Consider the following 27,423-nt stretch of genomic DNA (forward strand, 5'->3'; position numbering starts at 1 on the left):
CAGGTGACAGTTAGGAGTGTAGCACAAGAATCAGGATAAGTTAAGTACTTTGGGGCAATAATATCGCATACGGCAGTGTTGACCCACATTAAAACATACAGAGAGAAAGATAGAGAGACGCACAAAGAGACACCCACACCTATCCAAGCTTAGGCCTAGGATTCCTTTATGAGGGATTGACAGCATTTTGCTGATAGAGGAGTTAATCAGAAACATACATGTTTGTGTGTGTGTGTGTGTGTGTGTGTTCTCACCGCAGTATGGCCCCTCGTCCGAATGGTCAGCACAGTCTCTCCGGCCGTTACAGATCCTCTCCGGTGGAAGACAGGTAGATGAGTCATTAGCACACGAGAACAGGGGGGGCTTACACACTGCCAACACACACTCCTCTTCATCAGAGTCATCCTCACAGTCCTGATCACCATCGCACACCCAGCTCCGAGAGATACACCTCCCTAGACACACACACACACACACACACACACACTTACTTTATATATGTTTTCCCCATATATAAAATCAGATATAAGATCCACAAGAAACAATATTTTGAAGAGGATGTTAGAGTTGAGCAAAAGGAAGATAAAAGAAAGCAGGGTCTTATCTAGATATTAACATTTCCAATAACAGATGAAAAAAGAGGCAGTATTTTAAAGGAACCTGAGCTCCCCTACAGCACTGACTAACCTTAAGGGGCGGGGGTGGCATTATAGGGAGGTTGGTTTTCCTACTCTCAAAGACAGAGACCCTATTCTCTTATTTAGGTCAGTGAAGCATCACAATAATTTTGAAGATTCAATTTTAAGGTAAAATACTGCATAATGTTGCTTTAAAGGCTAATGACTCTGAAAGTGAGTCAGTATTGAATGTGTTATTACATAACTATTCTAAAACTGCAACGCTGCATGACTGACGCTGGCTTGCAGCCATGTAAACATAGCCATGGAGATAGGAGCCACTGTAAATCAGAAATGATCCAAGGAGAGCTTTGAGCTTTGGTGGCCACTTATTTATTTAAGGTAGAAAAAAAACATATATCCAGAGCCTCGGGGTTTATCCTGTATTTTACAGCAGTTTCACAAACACTAGCATTATTTCAGAGAAAAAAGCCTGGGCTCTATGGCTTTGCCCCTGATACAAAGCAATTACACTATGATTACCTGGCTCAAGGTAAGAGTAATACACCCTGAACTAGGCTCCATAAACACACCCCCACTAGTCACGGCCACGGCTCCACCTAGTGCATACATCACTCTCAGGCTCTGGAATCTAGCCCCAGGATTATGATTCTAAATAAGTGCAGATATATGTGCTGCAGTTAAGGTTAGTCCATTTAGCTGAAGGCCTGAGTCAGGGCTGTATCAGAAGTCCCCTATCTCCCCTTTCAGCTACTGTTTCAACATAGTGTAAATTACACTGCGATGATAGCACATCATAGCACAACCACAAAACTGTTCAGTCCAGATTGTGAAACCCCTCTGTTTACCATTCAATCTCCGATATTACACTCATCTGCGCTAAGCGGCGTAAAATCGATGTGAAGAAAGATTGTCTCGCGTCTCTAGAGAGATTTAAGCCAAGCTGCCCTTTAAACCTGAGCCAGGGATTTACACAGCCACTTCTGTTTACATCAAACTCCACCACTGTCCACACTTCACGTTCAGAATGTTTGATTTCCCGTCCTCATAAATTCAAAGGTGATAACCCACGACGTGTCTTGGAGGCATTTTTATAGCCAGTGCAATGTTTAAATCATCTCTCTGTGATAATAAGCCCAAAAGAGAGGGACCTTGAACTCCTAGAAAACAAATTTATTATTGGTTTAATTGTTTGTTTAACATCTACTACAACACATACAATTTTCCTCAATAATAAAACCTCATTAGATGCCTCATTTGCCAAGAACAATATCAATACCACATTTGATGATAAATTCAGAGCTTTAACATTTGTAAACAATCAAGACAAATCTACTGTTTGCAGTTATAAAATATGGCTTTGAAGTTTTACAATTACATATTACAGTCCATCTGCTGCTCTGCATACTTTGTTACTCTCACAGAACCACCACAAAGCAGGTATGACTTGATTAGTGGATCATTCTCAGCGTTCCAGTGACACTGACATGGTGGTGGTTTGTCAGTCTGTGTGGTGTTGGTACATGTGGATCAGACACAGCACTGCTACTGGAGAATTTAAACCCTGTGTCCACTCATTGGCTTCTGTATTAAACACACTTACCTTGATGGCTCACCTTGTAAATGTAAAGATGTAAAGTCAAACACAGTGTATCATCTGTTGCTGCACAGTGTGTGTTGGTCAACTTTAGTCCTTCACCAGTGGTCACTGAATGCTGCCCACAGGACATTGTTGGATGGGTATTTCTGGTTGGCATACTATTCTGTGTAAAGTCCCCAGCTGCAGTGCTGGTCTATATTTTATCCAAATTTTATTTACCATTTTAAATTAAGAACTAAAAATAATGTGCCCCCCGCCTCTAAAATGTGCATCGGAAATGAACAGGCCATGACACACTCATTCAGTCACTCTCACACTCACATTTACAGACAATTTCTTTAAGTCGATCCACCTATCAACATGTGGTGATATGTTGCACATGGAGGACACCTATGCTGACACAGGGGGAATACGTCAAACTCCTCACAGACTGGGAGTGATTTAAGGTGAGGATCAAACCCAGGATTGAACCCAGTTGTATCAGATCATACTTGGGCAAGATTATAACCCCATTCTTTTGATCCTTTTGATTCATATAGATGAAGAACAAGCTGTATCCTTATTATATTTTCAACAATGTTTTGGAAGCATAGACTTCAAACAGAGCCCTTGACTTTAGGACATAAATTAGGACATGTCCCACAACCTACACCACAGAAATGTGCACTTCAAAGACAGCCTTAGGACCTAGGACCAGAATTGTGACAGTGCCACCTGTACTATTCTTACCCGAGTTCCTGCATGTGAACTTGGCCTTGGGGTCACACACCCTGCGGACCCCCTCACACACTGTCTCGTCACTTCCGTCCTCACAGTCTTTATCTCCATCACACCGCCATCGCTCTGGGATACAGGAGCCGTCGCCACGGCACTGAAACTCCTCTTCCTCACTGCAGTCACTCACAGAGGCCAAAGCTGAGCGAGTCAGAGAGAGAGATCATTAGATAGAAAGCAACAGAGAAATAGATCAATAAATAGAGAGTGAGAGGGAGAGAAAGTTAGAGAGAGTATATAAGAGGGAGATAGAAGATGAGAATGAGAAAGGCAGAAAGACTTTACGCTGACAGCCAAACAACATCACAAACACCAACAAGCAGAAACATCCAATTTGTTTGTATTGAAACAAATGTATTGAAAGTCATGCTGTTACCAGCGCAGGGTTCAGAAGCCAGGGTCTGTATTGGTATATAGATGTATTACTTCCAAATCTGTGTAGGCTTTTTTAACTGTGACATAAGTATGTTTTGGTGTGACATATGCAGCTTACAAGATGGTGTCATTTTCAAGGGTATCCATGATTAAACAAACAAGATGATGACAAATAATTGTGCTTCTCTCTCTCTCTCTCTCTCTCTCTCTCTCTCTCTCTCTCTCTCTCTCTCTCTCTCTCTTCATTTCTGTGTACCTGTCCCTTTGCAGGTGATATTCTCATCACTGTAGTCTCCACAGTCATTGTCTCCATCACAAAGCCAGTGTTCAGGAATACACTTCCCACTGGAACACTGGAACTGTGCAATGGAACATGCATGAACACACCCCACCTCATCACTGCCATCTCCACAGTCATCCTCTACAGAGAGAGTGAGAGAGAGAGAGAGAGAGAGAGAGAGAGAGAGTAGGCTGGGTTGTGATTAATCAGTAAAATACAGAGAATAGGTTTGTTAAAGTGACTTTTCGCTAAAACTCCAATGTAATCAGTTGGCAAAGACATGTTTAGTGCTGCAAATATAAAAATGGAAGCAAGCTTCAAATATGAAAATGCACTTTCCATATCACACACATTTTAAAACCACAGTCATGCCATCTGTACTTCAAAAAGCTCTGTTTGTCTATCTAAGAGTTTATACGTACATCTGCATCTTGTGCTAGCCTGTTTGTGAAACATTGTTTTGGTGGGGTAGGTTGGGGTGATCTAAAATCTAAGAATCATTAACTATACAGCTTAATTGAGCACTACACACAGAGATGTAATTCACAGAAAGAGTACACCTAAAATAAAATATGTATTAAAACCTGTGTGTACGATATGGTCTTAACTTGGTTGGGAATGCTGAACTTAATTCAAAATAAAGTCCAACTTAGTGAAATCCACTACATTAATAAAGAAAATTCTCCTAGTTACATATGGTATTACATTCCTATCTATATTTTTTTACTGTGAGAATGTGGAACAATTAGATTTGTGCAAATGTATAGTTCAGTATTCATTAGTTATTAAATAACTCTTTACCAAATTATAAATAACTATAACCAAAATATTATTAAAACAGACTTCTGTATACATGCATGGTCTGAAAGTTTGTTGAGTCTACATACTGTAAATCATCATAGTGATAATGAGCACCCATGAATTACAGATGGATAGGATGATTTATGATAGTATTTGATAGCTGTACGTGTCTATAAACTGTTTAAAACCTGTTTATTAATGGCTATTAAAACTTAGAATGTATTAATAATAATTTACAACCCAAAAGAAAACCTGATGTTTTGGAAACTGGCCAAGGTAAAGACTTCAGTATGTTGATTCACTCATTTCATATGTTGAGGTATGCCACATTTCTTTTTACACTTAAAAAAGAGATTCTGTTGGCGGTTAGATGATTATACTTGGTTGATAAATGGTTAAACAAATATGTGCTGGAGCTGACAGGCTTAATAATGACTGATGAAGAAGACTAAGGTAAGTTTCTGGCAAATCTGAGTGTCACTGGACAGATGGATGTGGGTTCACTATTTGGCAACAATAGCTCTTTCTATATGTTTCATATCTGATTATTAATTACTTTTAAGGTGTTTACAACCTAATAAACAACACTTGATAAACTGATCTTAATTAAATTACAAATTATTTATGTGGGTATTCTTATTCTAAAGTGGTACCCTTCTGCCATGCGTTATTGTTTTGTTTTGCCGTGTACTTACGTCTTTTTCCTTCTCCTTCAGTGTGGCCACCAGTTCAGATTGATGGACTCTGTCTTGCTGTTTTGATTTCGGCCTGTTTTTTAAATTCATATCTCGTGTTTGCACTGTGTTTATATCTCAACTGTGCTTCAGTTTGTGAATGTTTTATTTGACTTCCTTGTGTAAAACCTATTTTGGCTGTGTGTTCCCCTTTTTGAATTTGTTCCTTGATTCTTGTATTGTCTTGGTTTTTTTCCAGGCCTCACTGTTCTTGCCTCCCCTCTGGGTGGTTGTTTTTATGCCTCAGGAGCCACATACTCAGAGGGGGGTACTGTCGTGCTTCTGCTCCTGCCCAGTGTTTTTGGTTCTTTTGTCATGTGCTTGCTTCTTCTTTCTAATTCTTTGTGTATCTTTACTGTGTACTGAGAGTGTCTGTGGTCAGGTGACAGAACTCACAGGTGTTCCTTGGTATCTGAAGCTGCGTTTCCAAATCCTAGGCTGCAGCCGAGCTCTGCCGCGTTTCTCAGCCACTACGACACAGAAGGATGCTCCAATGTGAAGCATCCTTCGTATACAGCCCAGAAATGCAGCCTACGTTTGGAGCGATTTGAAGGACGCCACAGATGCATCCTTCGTCTTAGTTATATTTATAACTCTTAGTTACCCACGATTCTCAGTGTACGTACAGCGCGTTGGAGAAAATAAATAAACCATGGTGAAAAACAGACGTTCATAGATTGTTTACCTTGTAAAGTGTAAAATAACAAATTAAGTAAATCATTTGCCTCCATAAACCACATTTAATCAAAAAGCTTATTGCTATATTACAGTACCACAGAAAGCATACAATAGTATATTATTTTTAATCCCAGTTGAAATGGTTTAAAGATGAATTTGAGTGTTTATAGGTTGAGGTATGAGTTTTAATATTTTTAGTAGTATTGTCTTGCAGGACAATCCTAATAAGCAAATACAACTTATTTCAACTTACAGTCATGTTAGTGCTTCAAGGCAGATAAGACCTTTCCAGTGACACAGCCTTCGTAGACCGTTCCATTTGTGTGATCGGGTTACTAAGAAGGAGTCTTCAGAGAACAGGGATATATATATATCTATATATATATATATATATATATATATATATATATATATATATATACAAACATGTCCTCCATAGGACTGTTTACTGAAGAGTCCTTCTTAGAGCTAAACATGCTTTAATAAAGAACCGAAACAAGTATTAAAAATACTAGTAACTGATTTCTTTTATATGCAGTAATTGGATAAGTATTTCAATTACTTTTGAAATAAATAACTATCATTTGCCCAACACTGGTCTGCAACATTGTGTTTTTCTCTCTGAATAATATTCTCATAGTGCTATTTAATAATATTTGTATCTAATAATACACAACACTGATATGAGCAGTTCAGTGGGATAGATCTTGTATTGGAGCAGGACTCTGATCGGTCAGAAATTTCTCACCTGAATCACAGCGCCACTTGCTGCTGATGCACCTGCCATTGGAGCAGCTGAATTGAGTTAAAGGAGCACAGGTGGGGAAATCTGACAAATTAAAAAAGAAAATAAAACATTAGTGGCATTCCCATAAGTATCTGGACACCTGCTTGTCTGATGTCTCTTCTGAAAGAGAACTGCATGATATTAATATTATGAATTATAATTGTGTTCCTATTTGCTGCAGTAGCAATCCCTATCTTCTGGGATAGATGGTGGAACCTTGCTGTGACCCTTTAGGGGAGCCACAAGAGCATTAATGAGATCAGGTACTGATGCTGGATGATTCATTCTGCCTCCAAGATCATCCTAAAAATATTGGCTGGAGCTCCTTTATTCCAGAGTGTGCAGATCCACTGCTCCACAGCCCAAGCATATTAATTTAAGCATATATGCACCTTCTCCAGAGCATCCCATTAATTTCTATAGGCATTAAACCATAAGTTTTCATTAAAATAACTGGATGCACTCAGAGGAGTTGTTCATATACTTTTGTACAGTGTACACACAAAGACACACACGCACACACACACAAGTATTCTTTTCCCAGAGTTTGTCGTAAGCTAATCATGTCGGGTATAAATGTAATTAACTGCAGTGAAAAGCTTCGATTAAATCCTCGACCAGTAAACTTTCCTTGTGCTTTGAATAACAAACATGGCTCCTTAGTTTATCACTGAACTTTGCCACTCACTCTCTTATCTCTTTAGAGACAGGAATGCTGTCCAGAATAAAAAAAAAGAAGCATATATTCAACAAGACTTATGAGAGCGTACAACTATAAGAACATGAGAGTGAATTAATGCAGGGAAGTTGAGGAGTTCTACTAACAAAAAAACTTTCAGGCCTAACCAAGACACAGGGGAGTCTGTACAAGTCTAACCCATAATCTTCTTTGCTAGAACTTACTGAGGAAATGCTATAGTCTCAAAAATAAATAAATAATTTGTGCAGATGCACTATTAATATTTACAACAGTATGTTTTACACAAGCACTAGCCACTCAATTTTCTCAGAACAGGCTTTAACACCCAGAAGGAATACAAAACATTGGTAAGAATACATATCACATGAAGCAAGTCCTGAAAACAATAATTCTACCATTATTAAAAACAATATCAGAATAAACTGAAACATGTGGTTGACCAAAGCTGATCACCTGCGAGTGCAGTCTATACAGTAGACAAGTATTATGCCAGATGTAAACCTCTCATCTCACCTGGTTGCAACCAGCACCAGGCACACAAGTGCAACCCCAGTGGACGGGTAGCAGATGTGACGAGACACCAAAATCCACAAAGACAAGAACCTGAAGTCAGGCTAATGAACTGAACTAAACCTGGATGAAAATTCAATGCCTAAAAGTTCCCTAGAGAGCTCTGGAGTGAGTTCCACAAACATTCCCTTGAAAAACTGGGGAACTGGGGGGAAATAGCAATCTCCAATGGCCTTTAAACAAGAAAAAAAAAAAAAAAAAACCAAAAATGCAAAATTATGCCCCTCCGGCAGAGGGCAATATCAAATACATTAGGCCTTACGTGAGATACATTATGAAAAAATGCTTGCTAAACACAGGATAAAACAGTACAAACACTTTTTACAATGGTCCTGCTGCTTTGTCTGAGTATCTCCAATCACAGCACTGAACCCATGACTGTGCATCATCAGAGCTAATCAAACACAAAGACTGGAAAAATAATTGTACATTCTTAAAATGAAGATGCTACCAAGGGTTCTTTCAGCGATGCCGTAGAAGAACCACTTTTGTTTCCATAAAGAACCATTTTTGTTTAAGAAATGTATGTGTGATGAAACTTTGAAAGGTCTAAAGGTTGCCATCTTAAGGTTCTTTAGCCATTTTAACATGTTAACAAACTGGTTCCTTATAAAACCAAATGTGGTTCTTTTATGGCACTGATCAAAAATCTTTTTTAGCACCTTTATATTTAAGAGTGTAATGATTATGTTTCATATTTCCTGACTGTAAGGGCGGTACTACAAGTGGTTAAAGGTAGGCACTGGCTACTTCTGTAGGGCATTTCCTAGCTGTTGTGCCTCGAGTTCGCCTCAGTTCAGATGTGCTATGAGTGGTCTAGCGCTGCTGTGCTACTTTCAAACAGATACTCTTGAGTCCCGTCTTCCCCCTTCCCCCTCCTCAAGCACGCTCAGAGAGTGGCTAGTACTCTGCCTCTTATCCCAGCTCGACTCGACAGCATTAGTGCTGCTACTGAGAGCTTTGCTGAGCTGCCTGTCTAGAGATGTGCTAACGGCACTAGCCACAGATACAGAGCGAGGCCGGTGCACCGTTGTCTGCCCCTCCCTCAAGCTCACTCCTGAATTCGGCAGAACTCGCTCCTTATTTTTGCGCCGGTGGCGAACCTCTGAGCTAATTCACTCCTGCTGGAAGTTATTTCTCTCAACATAACTGTTTGGCTGTGCGTTGTAGCGTAGCCCATGAGTGAGGCAGACTATTGCTTGCGGACCACCACGTCGTGCTGAAGAATTTAGACTGAGCTCAGCTTGTTAGCAATATGTGGTAGCGATGTTTTCTGGAATGGATGCATACAGTGCCCTGCTATCCTGGACTCGTTTGACGGCCATGAATTATGCCCGTCTTGTCTTGGCCTGGAGCACCTCCGAGAGGTTCTAACTGACCCATGCATAAACTGTGCAGGATGTCTGTAGCTCAATGCCAGGACTGGCATTGGCTGGCATAGAAGCAGGGGACAGGTTGGCTCTGCCTGTGTCTACTGCTTGAGCCAAAACCAGTAAACACCACTGGCTCACTTATCCTCAGGCACAGCAAAAAAGAGAAAAACTTCTCTGACCTCTTTATGCCATCCCACCCTTACCCCTTATTCCAGCCCTACTGGAACGGGTCTGGAAGGCGAGGTGCAGAGTCTTGTTGGGAGCCATAACGCCCTAGATTTCCTCTTCTAATATCCTGTAACAAGGGCCTCCATGGGAAACTCCCCATCTGAGAGTCTCTCCCAGTTAAGGGGACAAGTTTGGCACTCTTGGCCAGAATTTCACCAGTTGTGGGTGTGGCCCTTAGGGCTGTTTCCGAGTTAAATCAATGTCCACAATCTTGAATGTGCCAGTTCCATGCACTCTGACTCTGTATGCTGTGGAAGGTATTTGAGAATTGGTGTGATAATCAGCAGATTGCTCCTATTTCATGTACCGTATAATGAGTTCTTTCCTTTCTTCCACCACTTCTGGAAGTAGGGGAGTCTCCCTCTACGATTAAAGTTAATGTGGCTGCCTTAGCTAGCTACTTGTCTTTAGATAGAGGCTCCTCTCTGGGTGGCCTTCTTGAAAGGGGCAAAGGGGCAGCATCTGCCCAAAGCATTGAGATCACAATCGTGGGATCTTCTGTTGGTGTTAGAGTTTCTTTGTGGTCCTCCCTTTGAACCAGCAGAAGAAGCCACACTGAGATGGCTGCACTTCTGCTTGGTGTGTCTCCGAGGCTAAGCTAGGCTCACTGCTTTCGAAGCAGCGGCTCTAGCACTGGGTTGTGGAGGTCATCAGAACGGCTTACGAGTATGCCAAGCGTACCATACCTGCATTGGCCACAGCTCACTCTGTTAGGTGTGTCGCAACATCCTGGGCTGCCCTGAACGGGGTTTCTATGGCCAACATATTTGCAGCAGCCACCTGGTTTCTCCCTGTACTTTCTCCAGGTTACAGCACGGGCTGTAGTTGAACACTCCTTGTTACTCTGTGGGCATACATCATTCACTTGTAGTACCACTCTGGTGGTCAGGAAATGCGAAAATTACCCTGGTTATGAATGTAACCGATGGTCACTCGGAGTGTGTGAGAAGAGACTGGGTTCCTGAGGGCATTGCAAGTGAGAGTCGAGCTTATACATGCTTGCTGCGTCACTCGCTATGACTGATTTGTATTCAGATCCTCTGTCTGCAGTTGGCACAGCAAAACATTATCCACTTGTAGTACCGCCCTGGTGGTCATCCACTACTCACATAACCATGGTTACAAAACCAGCATTAAACAGGGTGAAAATGAGCATGAAGAAGAATAGAGAATGAAATGAAAATAGCTAAAGACCAGAGCTTCTTCTCCTCTCCCTTGGGTTCTTGTGCTGAACTAAGCTGTGGCTCATTCTCATTTAAATTAACACACGCTGAAACCTGTCATTCAGGTTTAGAGAATGGTGATGTGGTGTTTGATCCTTGTGGTATTTTGAACAATGCATATTACAGATATTTCATTAAAACCCCGGGAACAGTGTTATACTTGTAGAAAAGGGGTATAATGTGTTCTTTGTTACATGTTTACAAAAGAAGGTATGCTAATTAATATATTAAAATATATGCTATATTCATTCATTCCGTTTTGCAGACTCTCCTATTCAGAGAGACCTAAAGAGATGATTCTGTTACAGAACATTTATGCAGAAAGATTTAGGAGCCTGGCCCTTAGAGTCTAATTCATGTGGTGTGGCTACTACTTTGAGATAAATTATGCAGGTATATCCTCCTCAAGATTCTGGACAAGGACAATCCAGCTCAAGTTATTTCACAGTGGAAGTGTTACAACCAGAAAATTCCTCTCAAACACAACGTCGGCACATTCCACAACAGTGAAAATGTGCTTTCCAAACACTGGCTCTGACTCAAAGAAACCAAGCATGAACTCTAATTAATCCTCTTTCTGTGAGTGGTTTCGTAATGTAGTGCTTTATAAAGCACCAGTTCAGGACTGTAGAACAACAGAGAAATTTTCCTTCTAGGCTTTTTCACAGCAAAGCACCAAATGTGTAGCTTTGTGTCCTGTGAAATATGTGTGATGTCTCAGATCCTGTTGTGAGTAGGATAAAAGATGTTCGTTAAGCGGAACCCTGTGGTGAGGTGGTGTGGAGGATTTTGTACGGATCGGAGATTGTTTCCTTTAATAAAACGCGTCTGAAATAGGTGCCGTGTTATTGCCTCTCTGACCGTACAATGATTCTAACAGATAATGGCAAATGCTCTCAGAAATAAAGACTTGGTCACAGCGGGACATTGAATTAGAGAAGGACAGTGGAAGGAGGACCTTGAAGAACTCACCGCACGATAGAGGCTCGTCAGAATGATCACCGCAATCATCGTCTCGATCGCAACGCCAAGTCTCTGGGATACACCGTCCATTCACACACGAAAACTGACCCGACTGACATGTCTGGGCTGGAAAAAAAAGAGAAATACATAAATAAAGTGGTAAACCAAGTACTTTTAATCCCTTTACCGTACTGTGAGAATAAAAGCTAAAACTGCAGGTACAACCTTAAACATCCGATAAAGGGCCTAACAGGATTCATTAAATTCTCTTGGGGAATATTTGTACCATTATATAACGTTTAAAAGACAAGTGCAAAAACTACCACCCCATGTTTCACAGATGGCATTGAACATAAATTATATTCAGTATACTCTATAGTCAAAAGGTACCCAATCATAAATAATTAATATATTACAAATACTATTGCCCCCTCCAGGGTGATGATTCCAGGTAGGCTCTGGACCCACCGCGACCCTGAATTGGATAAGCGGTTACAGATAATGAATGAATGAATGAATGAACAAATACTATTTATGTTTATATTAATTGGTATAGAAATAAGTTTCATATCTTTGTGTTGTATAACATATCTTTTAAACTGTTAACTGATAGTATCAAAATTGTAATTGACAAACCAATAATTAAAACTAAAAATGTAATAGTTTGAACATGGCAAGTGAGAAGAATTTATTTGTCACTGCGTTTGCTATGAGTTCCATCAAAATAAAAGCACTGCAAAAGTATGTTTTTAAATTAAAGTTTTTTATTTAAAAATAAATTATTTATTAAAATTGGCATGGTGTCGGGCAGGTAGTACAGCTGTCACATAACTCCAGGTCGTGGAGCTTGGGTTGTGAGTTCGAGCCCCACTCCGGGTGACTGTCTGTGAGGAGTTTGGTGTGCTCTCCCCGTGTCTGTGTGGGTTTCCTCCCACGGTCCAAAAACACACGTTAGTAGGTGGATTGGCGACTCAAAAAGTGCCCGTAGGTGTGAGTGTGTCAGTGAATGTGTGAGTGTGTGTCGCCCTCCAGGGTGTGTTCCTACCTTGCGCCCAGTGATTCCGGGTAGGCTCCGGAACCACCGTGACCCTGAACTGGATAAGCAGTTACAGACGATGAATGAAAATTATTTATTTATAAATAAAACAACATTCTACCTTCACTCAGTTATTGTATTTATCATTTGCATTTTTGCACATTATTTCTTACTGTCTGCAGTAACTGCTGTACCTCACTACATACATTGAGTAATGTGTACTGTTAATACTGGTTAACACTTCATTGTCTTTTTCTGTCCCAGTATTTACTTAAGTGCATTTGGTCTTTTAACTTGAGTTCATTACTTCCTTTTATTTATTGCATAATTTGTATCTGTGTTCTATGGTCCTAGAGGAGTGGTGTTCCATTTTACTGTGTATTGTATATATCTCAAATGACAATTAAGCCTCTTGAACCTCAACTAACACAATAACATTTCTTCCGCAATAGAAGCAGGAATGACCATAATTCCTTTCTGCTGCTCTCAGAGGATTTAAGCACAGTGCTGAAGGGGTTAAAACAACAAGGCTGGGATTACTGAAGACGAGTTCCTGTTAAAGAAGCAGCTTTGAGTAATCCAAGACCTCTAATGCTGTCCCTGCAAGTTTGCAGCTCATTTCTGTGCAAACCTGACCACGTCCAAAGGTCAGTTGTCGGGACTTCTGCAGCGAGCCAATCAGACAGGTCTATTTAAAACCTACTCAAGTGGTGTGGTGGCCATTCTGAAGTGGGTGTAATGCCCATATTTGGACTTCTAGGTCTAAGCTGTATTTATAAACATATTTCTAATATCCCTTTCATTTCTGTCACAGAGATTAGACTCAGAATTTCATCACCCCCAGTACAGAATGATCACAATGCCTATATCATGGTGCAATATTCATAAACCACTCTTTGTCTTTGTTCGTCTACTAACATGTTTTGAAACTACTTTTCAATGGCGAAGCAGAAAATATATATAACAAACACTGAATTCATTAAATAAAGGGTGGTTTGTGTTAGTCCGTACAGATAGCATCCCACAAGAAAAGAGAATCGATCAAATCTAAAAACTGAAAAATCAGTGGCTGTAGTCATTTTTAGTAGTAAATCTAGGGACGTGATGTAATACTGTGAACTTGTATTTAATATTTTTTCAGTGCAACCGACACTGATCTCTCCATCTCCTTTGTAATGTATATATATTGTATGTATTACATTCACATATTTATATCTGAAAACAATCTTTATACGTGAATCCATCTATGCTCTCATTGGACTGTGTGCATTGTGATCAAATATGGTAAAAATTACACGAGTATTTTACAGTAATTTACCATAATTCCATAACAATTAACCACAGTGTCAACAGTGACCCCTGTCTCTGAGACTGAAACCCAACTCCAGCTTCACTCTGTAAATATTGTAGCTCTAGCTCACACTGGTTCACTGCTGCACCCTCTTACACATATGCCATCAGATTTACGGATACTATCTAACTTCTCTATTATTTCTAAATCATTTACTATTTAATTTATTGGATATAATTTCTTTTCTTTTGAAATTGTGCACATTTTACATTTATAGAGTGTTATTTAAAAAAAGCTCTTAATTAAATTTACAGGATATATATATATATATATATATATATATATATATGTGTGTGTGCCCCCAGTGAGTAACACAGGACTGTCTCAATATTTCTGGTTCTCTGTCTTCTGGGGATTAGTTTGTAATCCTGTCATCAGAGATGAACAGATCAGAGGTCAGGAAAACAGAAAAGTGTCTCCTGAGCTTTCTGCTCTGTCACTCAACCCACCACTATGGTATTGGAATTAGATTACAGCATTATCAGGGCTAACTCATTACATTTAAATACACTCTCTCTCTTTAGACAGGAGTTACCATGAGGTTTATTTAAATAACTATAACTATTTATTGAAAACACATGTGAGGTGTTGTATTGAGGTGTGAATATCTACTTACAGCTCTTCTCTCTGATTTTATGTCTTTATCTGAGATTTATTTTAACTTCATTCCTGTTGTTCAGCATTTTAGAAGCTTCTACAACTCTATACATCTTTCTACAATCATTCAATACTTCTAAATGTTTACGGCTATTAACTGGTGAGGGCACCATGAGATTCCAACTTCTAATAGTTTTCAGTGCAAAAACGCAGTGCAGATACATTCACCAATTCACCAAGAACTCCAGCAGCACTGCTGTGTCTGATCCACTAATAGCAGCACAACACCCAATAACACAGCAACATTACATCACTGCATTGCTGAGATTCATCCAACACCCAAATAATACCTGCTCTGTGTTGTTCCTGTGGGGGTCCAGACCACTGTAGAACAGAGTGGGGTAACAAAGTATGCAGAGCAAATGATTGTAAAACTACAAACTGCTCCTTTCCGGTCAGTGGAAATGAGAGAATGGACAGTGAGCTTAGAAACAAGGAGATGCTCATAATGTTATGGTTGATTGGTGTTTATATATATATATATATATATATATATATATATATATATATATATATATATTGCAATGCATATACTATATTCCATAATGTAAAATTGATGTACAGCAACACAATAATAAATCCACAGTTCTTAAAGTAAAAGGAACTGATGATAAAACTGAAAAAACGGACCACCAGCATTCAGCACTCATAGCCTTAGCCATAACTCACTGACGCGAAGCCGACTTGTGTGAGTGTGTGTGTGTGTGTGATTGTGTGTGTGTGTGTGATGGATTACGCTGGCAAGCGTGAAGCTATTTTACACTCACTACCGCAGGGGACGAGTGACATACAGAACTGAGACAACCAGGGAAATTATACTCTCTCTCTCTCCCTCTCACACACTCACATACACACACACGCATTTTACAAATCATTATTTAAACCTGAATTTACTTGATCCTTTAAAGGAGCAATCAGTCATTTTCCCTAATTATTCTTCTTCAAGTTGTAAAACAGCCATTGCACTGACACCCAGTGATTAGTTTGAGCCGGACGCTGCAGAAACAAGAGCACCTCTTATATATGGAGCGCATGCGTTCCAGAACCTATCCATGTGGATCTGGCACCTCTGTGTTTTTTATGATTTTCTGTGTTTTTTAGGTGTTTCATACCTATACAGATACAGTTTTAATTTGTTTCTTACCTGAGCATGTAAGTGTGTGCTCTTGTCTTTTTTTATCTGAGCAGTTGTGAGATTGAAGTGTTTCTCACCTGAGCAGGTAAGGTTAGCCTCGTCCTCATCATTACCACAGTCGTTAGCGCCATCACAGAGCCATTTCTTAGGAATACAGCGTCCATTCTGACAGCGAAACTGATCTAGTGGGCAGCTGCGGTTAGCTGAGATAAACAAAACTTTTGTCAAGTAAATATTCACCGGTCATTGGTTCTTTCCCGTGTGTTGATACAGAACATGACTACAATAGACAAGGAATATCTCTCATTAAATTAACACCAATTAAAATATACAGGACCAAAATAAAGTTAAGTAAGTTTTTTTTTTTCGGTAAATCACATGGCAAAGCTTAAATAACTAAAATGAATATGCCGCACTGTAACATTCATCAAGGCAAATGAGGTTTGTAAATATATTTTAAGTCACACCTATGAAAATATATGCAAATACTTATCAAACATTTTTGTACATCGACCACATTTTAGATTTCTGAGGGTTCTATTTTTTTCTGAGAATGAATGATTATGTACAGCAGAGGTGTGGTTCCTCATCACTTCCATCAGAACAATCATCATCTCCATCACAGCGCCAAGACAGCTGGACACAGTGCTGATTACGGCACTGAAACTCATCTGGACGACACTGTTTAGGCATGGTCAGGATGGCTGAGGCTGTGGTAAAGTAATACACAGAAACACACAGAAAAACTCAATAAAATAAAAACAGATCAATTAATCAAACAAACTATAATTTCACATTATTATTGTCTGCAATAGCCTTGTGATTGCATTTTAACTGCATGCAATTGCAGTGCAATTATTCTTACAGATGGAATGCAGTACTACGGCACGTGTACGACTTATACATGTATAGCTCTTTGAGTCTTGCCTCCCTCCAGTCTCGAGGGAATTCTTCCTGTGCCACTGTCGCCTTCGGCTTGGTCTTACGGTGCTTTCTGATTCACATTGTTATCTGTTCTTATTTTATTCTAGTCCTGTAAAGTTTCCTTGCAACAGCAGTTGTAAAAAGCGCAATATAGATATATTTGGATTTTATATGAACTTCGGTTGACAGTAATGATTTATATTCCACTTTATATTAAAGTATTCACTCAGTAGTAGTTACATAGTAACAACATCAGTGAAACTGCTAGCAATCTTCTCAAGTAATTATATATATGCATCAACTGAATCAAGTAATAATGCTGTACAGTACATATTCAACTACAGTTATTAATCATGTAATTATATATAATAATATACTGATTACACAACTAAAGACACATGTTTGTACAGATATAATCTGCAATTATGAATACATCAGTCATCACATTGCTGCTGCATGCGTCATTAATGCATTTAAAGTTTTAGGAACATTTAATATAAAGTGGAACCCAAATCATTACTGTATTTAATGTAAGTCAAGTATAGTATTCCATCTAAGTAATTACATTGTTGTTACATATATTACTGATGTATAAGCACAAGGTTATTTATAAAACTTTATAAAACGTGGAAGGTGTGGTTATGTTGTGACAGTCATTAACTGGAGATATAATACAACATTCACAGACACATGCATGCACACATACACACACACACACACGCACACACACACTGACAAAACAACCCTGGAGTGTGGGAACCTAGGCTCTTGCATTTATATCTCATCCTTGAATAAGAATCAATACATTTATTCAGAGTTATATAAGCATATCTGATCAGTTAGCCTGTTCTCATTGATCCTGCTGCTACTGATCTGGCTGTGTGTGTTAGTATTGATCGTGTGTGTCCTTCCACAAACACACACACACACACACACACACACACACACTGATGGTCTCTGGATCTTACCTTCAACTTGAAGCCTAATTTAAACCCTAACCTAGGCCACAGTCTGACCCTTTAACCTTTCAATTGCATTGATTATAACTTTCAGTGACCCTCCAGCGAAGCCCTGCTGTGCTTCTGTGGACAACCAGTCCTGAGAGACCAGATGTTAACAGTTTGGTAACAGATAATGGCAAAATCTGTCATTATCCAGGCTTTATCCCAGTACCGTTCCCTCTAAACAAGAGCCCCAAAATGATGTCTTTGAAGGAACAAAGTGTAATGTTTGTGGTGGGAGAGGCTTAGAAGAAATTAAGTGTATTTTTTCATTGCGTGAGCATGTGGGATTAGGGTAATTCTCTGACCAGCCAAGAACAAAACTTTTGTTTTATGGGACTGACTCTGAACAACAGTAATCTGAAACTGAGAATAGATGTCACAAAGGAAGGAGGAGCAAGGTCACTAGATGTACAATGAACGGGGAACAGCTCATAACATTAACATGGCATCTGTGAGGAAGAATCTAGTAATGAAGCTGGTGTAAAAGAACCATATGAAGGTTGCAAAGACAGAGGTACGGTTTACTACAGGCAATAAAACCTGCTCTTTATAACAAGGACGAAAGACTTTGATTAAAATACTGTACAAGTAGAAGACAAGTTTTCCCAATACATTTGGTGGGCAGTGAATGATTAGGGCCTGTGAGGGTTTACCTGAGCATGTGAGATTGTCCTTCAGCAGATGCTGATCATCTGCACACGCGCAAACACGTCCGCCAGGTACAGCCAAGCACAGAACACCACAGCGTCCATTATTCACTGAACATGCATTATTGCCTGAGAGAGAGAGAGAGAGAGAGAGAAAGATAATTAAATCAAGTACCTTCTACTTGCACTAACTGGCCACTTTATTGGAAACACCTATATTATTAAGAACTGTGGTTGTAACTAAAATGGATCCCATAATCCTCCATTTGAATTCAAATGAATTCTAAAACTTCCACTTCTAACAAAGAAATTCGTACAAGGTACAGCAGTAGTTTTAAAGTACAACTGTGTTCCATAAAGGTACGTTACATTCTCTTCACCAAGAGAAAAGACGGATATTTGTAAGCTTTCATTATAGAACTGTGTAAAAGAAACAAACTATAAGTTCTGGAGATTTAATGAAGCGTCTAAAATCAACACAACTTTAAAATATACAATTAATATAGAATGTGGTATATTCATGTTTCCTATTTAAAAGGCACTGCACATGTACCATTGAGGCTACCAAATCAGTGGCAGCAAAATGCGCCACCACAGTGACAATTTTTCTGAGAGTGTAGATAGAAAATCTTCTAATTATTACAAGTGACCTGCATTAATTATCACATTGATGCAGCCCCCTGCAATAGTGCCAAGTCCCACCTAGGGGGAGCACCCCCTGCTTTGAGAACCACGCAGTTCCTCGGTTAGTCTATATATATATATATATATATATATAAAATGGCACATAACACCTAGACAAGTCTTTTATAGCTACTGACATAAACGTACATAAACAACTACAAAATCTGCTTTAGTTGAGTCCCTCTTACTAGAATAAACCTGTATATGTTTCTGAAAGTTTCTGTCAGTTGTGATGTAGTTGATATTTGGCCTTATGAACAGCATCCTAACTCCAACATTTCAGTAAACCATCTATAATTAAGCAAAGAGTATTTCAATATTGAAGTGGAATCTTCAAATGGTTCCTATATAATACAAAAATATTAATGTTTTGACTATCTCCTATAATACAATTATTACCACTATTAAATGCTGTTAAAAATACTCTGCAATGCAGCTGAGATAACACTGGAGCAATGCCTTTCACTTCAGATCTCTTTTCTGAGTTACAAAAGCATTAATATGAAATCTTTTTTTTCCATCTTTGACCCCCGAGCGAGAGAGAGAGAGCGGATCAGTGTGCGAAAGCTTCCTTTGGAGACGTTTCAATATCAGCAGGACGTAAGCTGTCCAAACTGAAACGGCTCCAAACAGCCGTAACTGAACCCCGGGGGGACGGCGAAAGAGTTTATCCAGGAAAAATAGGTATTAATATAAAAACCTGGCAATATAATCACCATCCACAGCAAGAAAAAACATCATAATAAACATTATAAAGAATATTGAGGATTCAGATTCAGTCTTACACTGAACGTGGAAAAATCTTAAAAACACACACAGCTTATAACTCTTCATAATAAGTTTTCATAACAGCTGCAAACTCATATTGACTTGATCTCCGTGGGTGAATGTTTAGCTTTATGTTATTCTTTTGTTATTCTGAATAACTTTGCTAATAATTAATACCCAACACATGCACACACACACACAACATATATGTATACATACGTATGCAGTCATCTAACCACATACAACCTCTAGGGACAAATGAGGTCCACCCATCTCAAAACATGACTCTTCACAAATCCAATGGCATCTGCCCTGTTATTAACAGTATTTGATGGAGTATTATAGAGCTGAGCTGTAGAAGGTTCCAGGATCAGAATGTCCAAAAATGTACATTAGCTGTATTTTCCGCGACAAAATATGATTCTCAAGGTATTGCTTCTGAACAGCTTCTATGGCAGCTGTCACGGGGAAATTCAAGTTAAGCCCAGAGTCAGCACATAATAAATAAAGAGCTGGGCACATGGTAATCTTGTCTCTAGTTCAGAAATAAATTCAGAAATAAGTCCTTGGCCAAGAAGAATCCACTATAAAGCAATGGCACATGACCCTGACTTGAGCTACCTACAGTAAAGAGGTCCACCAGAGGATGGGTCTTCAAAGACGTATCCCAGGGACGAGTGAATTCTAAGACACATGATGTGCCAGGAAGAGAATATGTCTCTTTCTGAAAAGTTCTGAAAATAACCAACATCAACTTTATATCAAAAACAGTACTATTCCTGCTGATCCATGGAAGGACTGAGGGGGAGAGCTATGTACTCCGTGAAACAGATGACCATTATATTATCATAGTTTAAAGCAATACGTCCCTTTACTTCATAAGTAGCATAAAATATTGCAAGTACTTTGCTGATGTCTCTGTAGTTTTTTTCAGTAAACGTACAGTTCTGCTTTAAATGATGAAGCAATTACATTTTAACATCTTTGGTTTTAAAGGTGGAACTGGAAGTTTCAAACAAAATAAGCAGATTTATGATTGTTGAAGGTATTTGAAAGCATATGACACCCTAAATTTACCTATGTTAAAGTCCACCAGCACTTCTCTTATACAGTGCCTTGGGAAAGTATTCGGCCCCCTTGAATTTTTCAACCTTTTGCCACATTTCAGGCTTCAAACATAAAGATAAAAAAGTTTTATTTTTTGTAAAGAATCAACAACAAGTGGGACACAATCGTGAAGTGGAATGAAATTTATAGGATGTGTCAAACTTTTTTAACAAATAAAAAACTGAAATATATTATTCAGCCCCTTTACTTTCAGTGCAGCAAACTCACTCCAGACGTTCAGTGAGGATCTCTGAATGATCCAATGTTGTCCCAAACGACTGATGATGATAAATAGAATCCACCTGTGTGTAATCAAGTCTCCGTATAAATGAATCTGCTCTGTGATAGTCTCAGGGTTCTGTTCAAAGAACAGAGAGCATCATGAAGAGCAAGAAACACACCGGGCAGGTCCGAGATACTGTTGTGGAGAAGTTTAAAGCTGGATTTGGATACAAAATATTTCCCAAGCTTTAAAAATCCCAAGGAGCACTGTGCAAGCAATCATATTGAAATGGAAGAAGTTTCAGACCACTGCAAATCTACCAAGACCCGGCCGACCCTCTAAACTTTCATCTCGAACAAGGAGAAGACTGATCAGAGATGAAGCCAACAGGCCCATGATCACTGTGGATGAACTGCAGAGATCTACAGCTGAGGTGGGAGAGTCTGTCCATAGGACAACAATCAGTCGTACACTGCACAAATCTGGCCTTTATGGAAGAGTGGCAAGAAGAAAGCCATTTCTCAAAGATATCCATAAAAAGTCTTGTTTAAAGTTTGTCACAAGCCACCTGGGAGACACACCAAACATGTGGAAGGTGCTCTAGTCAGATGAAACCAAAATTGAACTGTTTGTCCACAATGCAAAACGATTTGTTTGGCGTAAAAGCAACACAGCTCATCACCCTGAACACACCATCCCCACTGTCAAACATGGTGGTGGCAGCATCATGGTTTGGGCCTGCTTTTCGTCAGCAGGGACAGGGAAGATGGTCAAAATTGATGGGAAGATGGATGGGGCCAAATACACGACCATTCTGGAAAAAACCTGTTGGAGTCTGCAGGAGACCTGAGACTGGGACGGAGATTTATCTTCCAACAAGACAATGATCCAAAACATAAAGCCAAATCTACAATGGAATGGTTCACAAATAAACGTATCCAGGTGTTGGAATGGCCAAGTCAAAGTCCAGACCTGAATCCAATTGAGAATCTGTGGAAAGAGCTGAAGACTGCTGTTCACAAACGCTCTCCATCCAACATCACTGAGCTCGAGCTGTTTTGCAAGGAAGAATGGGCAAGAATTTCAGTCTCTCGATGTGCAAAACTGATAGAGACACGCCCCAAGCAACTTGCAGCTATAATTGCAAGAGGGCCGAATAATATTGCACACCCCACTTTTCAGTTTTTTATTTGTTAAAAAAAGTTTGAAACATCCAATAAATTTCATTCCACTCCACGATTGTGTCCCACTTGTTGTTGATTCTTCACAAAAATTAAATTTTATATCTTTATGTTTGAAGCCTGAAATCTGGCAAAAGTTTGAAAAGTTCAAGGGGGCCGAATACTTTCGCAAGGCACTGTACCACTGACTGGCAGCAGAGCACCGCTGAAGTGCTGCTCTTTTTTGTGTTCTGATAACTTATCGGGCTCTTGAAGAGTTGTCCCATTTCGTAGGGGGGAGGTTATAACCCTAACACTTTGTAACTCAGTTTCAAGGGGCAAGATAACACTTGAAAACAATGGGTAGAATTAAAATTAAGGAATGGGATTCACCATAAGTCTAGACATAAATTTGAATCTCAGAGAGTCAAACCTTAGAGATAAGGAACATAGATGTGCTTCCTCAGAGACTAAGATTTGCATATCACAGAAAGGATATGCAACAAATAGGAATCCTATGAGATACCTGGACCTCCTCTGGCTCCTCAACATGAAGGAGCAATGGCTCTTCTCTCTCTGCAGATCTCCTCCTTTGATCATGGAGAACCCAAATCTTATCACCATAAGTGAGTATGAGGACGTAAAATGACTGGAGACAGAAAGTTTTGCTTTATTGACCAACACTCTCTTCACCATTAAGGTCCAATAAAATGACCATAGTACTACTGCTGCTACTGCACCCCAACATATAACCAATCTCTTGCCATCACTGTTGAGTAAGAATAATTGTTGAGTTAAAATAATTAACTCCATTTGGGGGGATGTTCTCACCCACGACCTCGATTGAGCATAAGATTCCAAAGCCAGGATTGAATCCATATTGTTCAGCCTGAGTCTGGGATTCCAGCAAAGGAATCATGACATAGGATGATTAAAACTCCACTGTCCCTGGTGGCCAATATTTGACTGTTACTTGTACTTTAAAAGTTTAACCTTAGCAGTACATGAGGCTGTGACTGTGAGGATAACCCCACCTCTCTCAATTGTCTCATATCTATGAGTGTCGGTTGAGTGAAGGGTTTTTGCTGCTGTGCAGTTCAGCTCAGCACAGTCCAACAGTGCACACTGACACCCATGTTGACTATAAAGACCCATTTCTGAGCATGCAAATTTCAGCAACTGGTGGTGGAGGAACAGAAAAGTTTGAAAATAAACAAAATAAGATGGTTATACACTGTTTAGAAGCATAGCTGGCCAGCTAACAGGCACTTGTGCTTTTGCATATCACAGCAGATGATTTTCCAGGGAACTGGGGCTCAAATCACACATATATAGAGGATTAAACCTTAGACCTCAGAAATGGCTGAAAGGCTTCAGACTCCAGACAATTAATATAAATAAAAATAATACAATCTGAGATGTTTAAAGCTAGATTACTGCTGGGCGCTATACCAGTTCACACTGAAAACTGTTTTTTATTGTTGTTATGTCAATGTCACAGGGGACATTTCTCATTGTTGAGCTGCTAAACATGCATGGAACGGAGTGCAAGTATTAGTGGAGTTGTTGAGCGTATTGAAAATGGACAGAGGAAGTTCTGGAATTTGTACCAGACATTGAAGTAGAAGATGATGACCCAGAAGAACCTTTGCCAAAAAAAGGAGCCGTGTCTGTTGTCTGGAGGTACTTTGGGTTGAAAAGGTCAGACGTGGATCAAACAAACACTGCAAATGCTGTCGAGCTAAAGTATCAATAGTATTTTTGCTGGGAGTTGCACAATCATATTTATGATTATTGTTATTATTTATTTGTTTAAATATTGTTATTTAACGAATATATTTGGGACTTGTTCAGTGCAATACAACCATTGACAAGCAGCATGGCTATTTTATATCTAAATACCTCTTATTTGTTTAAATATGATGTAAATTAATGAAGGTAAAGATTTCTAAACCAAAAAAAATGGTGACAGACTGATAACATTAACAGAGTGTAGCTGGTGTACATACATTTTGAAAATGTGCCTATAGTTTTGAAGTTTGAAGTTTGAAGAAAAATGTGTTAAATAAAAAGTTCTACATTTTCACTGCAACTGTCATGCCATATGATTCCTTAACTCATTTAATGCCACCCTCTGAAAATGGTTATGATTATGGGGCCATGCAAACCACTTAACCACTCTACTGCAGAAATTCTTCTTGCAATCAAATCATGTCATACATTGAAAAAAAATATATAGTGAAACCCATATAATATTGAAAAATACCATGATAACAAATACTGGCCATACCACCCAGCAATAGGCTAGATATACATTTGTTATTTGGCCACGTGTTCGTGTAGACAAACGTCTGTAACTGCACATGATGTGAGGCTTCTTCTAAGATGTGGGCAACTGCGGACTACGTTCTGACAGTCTTCTCCTAAACTTTCCATAATTTGTTGCTGATACTGTTGATCACCTGCACTGTCCCTACCGTTTATGTGTGTACTGCACCTTGTAACCTTAATTCCTGAGGACGTGCACAACTGAAACACCAAATGGATGCAGTATACATTTACATCACCACACACAGACTTTCCCAGAGAGGCTGAAGTGTGATGCCTCAAAAACTGCCACAAACTCTCCAGTCCCCTTTCTTAAAACTGGGAACTCCACCCTGGTTTGCCAATCCAGAGGTCCATGAGATATTACAGAAGCATGTCTGTGAAGACAGCCCCGAGACATCCAGGGCCTTCAGCAATTCTGTGCAAAACTCATCCACTCCAGATGCCTTTCCACTTTTTGACTATGACAGTAACTTCAGCCAAGGGAATGGAACCTGACACTCAGGCAGCCTCCGACCCTACCTCCTGCATAGAAAGCATGTCCCTTGGGTTTAGGAGTTCCTCAAGGTGCTTCCAAAGCGCAACAATATCCTCAGTTGAGGTCAGTTTCATCATTCATGCTGAGCACATATAGGACAACTCTAACTGACACATTCAGCTGTAATACAATTATACATGGTAACATCAATAAAAACCAATGTAATTATAATGTAACTATCAAGATACTCTCATGTAGTTACAAGAGAAAACTATTGCTGCACCACAGATGCCAGAGATACCAGAGAGCAGGGACTAGTACATCAAAGTCCCATACTAGCACGCAAGAGAATGCAGACTTCACCTAAAACACTCAACTTACTATTGGGGATCTGGAGCTCCTAAAAACCCGCAAACTGTGAAATAAACAACACTGTCAGCTTTTCTTGAATTGCTGACTCCAATTAGCTTTTTTGAGGTCATTAACCCAAGGGTTCACATACTTTATCCACTAGCACTGTGAGGTTTTTATGGTTGTTCTCAATGAATACCTGAATGATCAGAATTTTGGGGTAATTATTATTATAATTTATGCAGAAAACCATGAAATTCCAAAAAGTACACATACTTTTTCTTGCCACTGTATCATAGACATTTCATTAAGACCACAGGACTGTGTTCACATGTGGAAATGGGGTATAATATGTCTTCTTAAGAAAATTAAAACTAGAGACTCAACAGGCCTTCCAGGGATTTGAAAATGGACTCTCACACCTTCCTCATAGACTTAGAGTTCACTTAGTCTCGCGCCTCTAAGATTCCAGACATGTGACTTGTGTTAATCTGTGGTGAACAGTGTGCTCTATAAGTGCTAATAGATGTACAAAGTCTTCTGATATTTGTAAGACAAATTAAATTCATTATTTCAGTGCAAAACAAAAGAAGCAGACATTTATACACCAATCATCCACTGCATTTTCAGGTAAGAGTTAAAATGGGGTAAAATATGACATTTTACTGAAACATGCCTTTAATGTTGATGACTATGAGAACATGAGTCTGAATAAATAAAATAGCTGTTTAGCAACTTTCCAGACAGCAGTGAGAATGTAAAACAATGTCTCTATGGCAAGCACAGGGGTCCAAAAATAAAGAAATCAATTCCAGAAACACAGGCTACTGATTGTAGCTTCATAAATAATGAAAGGCTGAATAACAAGCTAATATTCTCTTTCTCTCTCTCTCTCGCTCTCTCTCTCTCTCTCTCTCTCTCTCTCTCTCTCTATAATGGTATTGAATTACATCAACTCAAACAGCATAAAGCAGTCGATTTTATTTGGACAGATCTATATTTCATTCTCCAGGCTGGAGGTAATAGAGCTCGAGATAAAAGGCGTCAGAATCTGTTTCAAGTTTCAGCAGCAGGCAAGTCTCAGATGAAATCTGCACAGAAATGACACGTGTTCCTCCTTTATTTGAGTTTTAATGCTGAATATAAATGTAATTTATTGTGCAACTAAATGAAACAAGGTAGAAAGGGACTTAAAACTTGTCTGAGGCTTGAATTGATGTAAAACAATTTTTTATTTAAATTAAGAGTTCTAGGATTTATTCAAGTTGAACCACCCCAAACCATGCATTTAATAATGTTATAATGTTAGGTTTGTAAAGAGAAAAATAAGACATTGTCTAGTTTTAGTTTTTGATCTTGAGCACAAGATTGAATTAGATCTTCAGTTTATTGTTTTTCAAAATGGCCGTCTAAACTGATTAGATTCTGGGCCTTCTATGCTGATTAGATTTGATAAATACTAAGTTCTCCAGTAGATCTTTTACAGCCAATGCCCACTTGATGAAGTATTTTCTTTGCATTTTTGGAAGCGTAAAGCAAAGTATATGCTTTAATTAACTGCATAAGTTTAATCAGATAATTGTAAAGTTGACTACTTATAAAAGTATCTTCCAATATCCAATATACCAATGGTAAAAGACACTAAGACACATTCACTGGATTCAATAATACCAGCCTTAAACCAAACAACTGCACAATTGCAATTGCACTGTCACAGAGAAGCTGCCAAAGATATGTGGGCTCCCATCATCTCGATCATTTGGTTTAAAGTGGTCAGGACAGCAGTCTTAAGCCAGTGTTTTTCTCATCCTGATATTCCAATAAAATCAGTATTTGTATTTTTTAC

At 39.1% G+C, this 27,423-nt stretch overlaps 1 protein-coding gene across 1 annotated transcript in view; it reads right to left on the bottom strand.

Moving 5' to 3' along the window:
• Window positions 1-27,423, bottom strand: part of LOC136676248 (low-density lipoprotein receptor-related protein 1B-like) — a gene marked incomplete at its 5' end in the record, with an annotated part of 218,771 nt that overhangs the window by 135,898 nt on the left and 55,450 nt on the right. Inside the window, 8 exons of the mRNA XM_066653107.1 lie at window positions 255-455; window positions 2,968-3,153; window positions 3,644-3,808; window positions 6,629-6,709; window positions 11,734-11,850; window positions 15,981-16,106; window positions 16,473-16,613; window positions 18,485-18,607. Coding sequence (XP_066509204.1) covers window positions 255-455; window positions 2,968-3,153; window positions 3,644-3,808; window positions 6,629-6,709; window positions 11,734-11,850; window positions 15,981-16,106; window positions 16,473-16,613; window positions 18,485-18,607 — 1,140 coding nt within the window. The remainder of the gene's footprint in view (window positions 1-254; window positions 456-2,967; window positions 3,154-3,643; window positions 3,809-6,628; window positions 6,710-11,733; window positions 11,851-15,980; window positions 16,107-16,472; window positions 16,614-18,484; window positions 18,608-27,423) is intronic.

Source organism: Hoplias malabaricus, chromosome X2 (genome assembly GCF_029633855.1).
Source record: "Hoplias malabaricus isolate fHopMal1 chromosome X2, fHopMal1.hap1, whole genome shotgun sequence".
Classification (NCBI taxonomy): domain Eukaryota; kingdom Metazoa; phylum Chordata; class Actinopteri; order Characiformes; family Erythrinidae; genus Hoplias; species Hoplias malabaricus.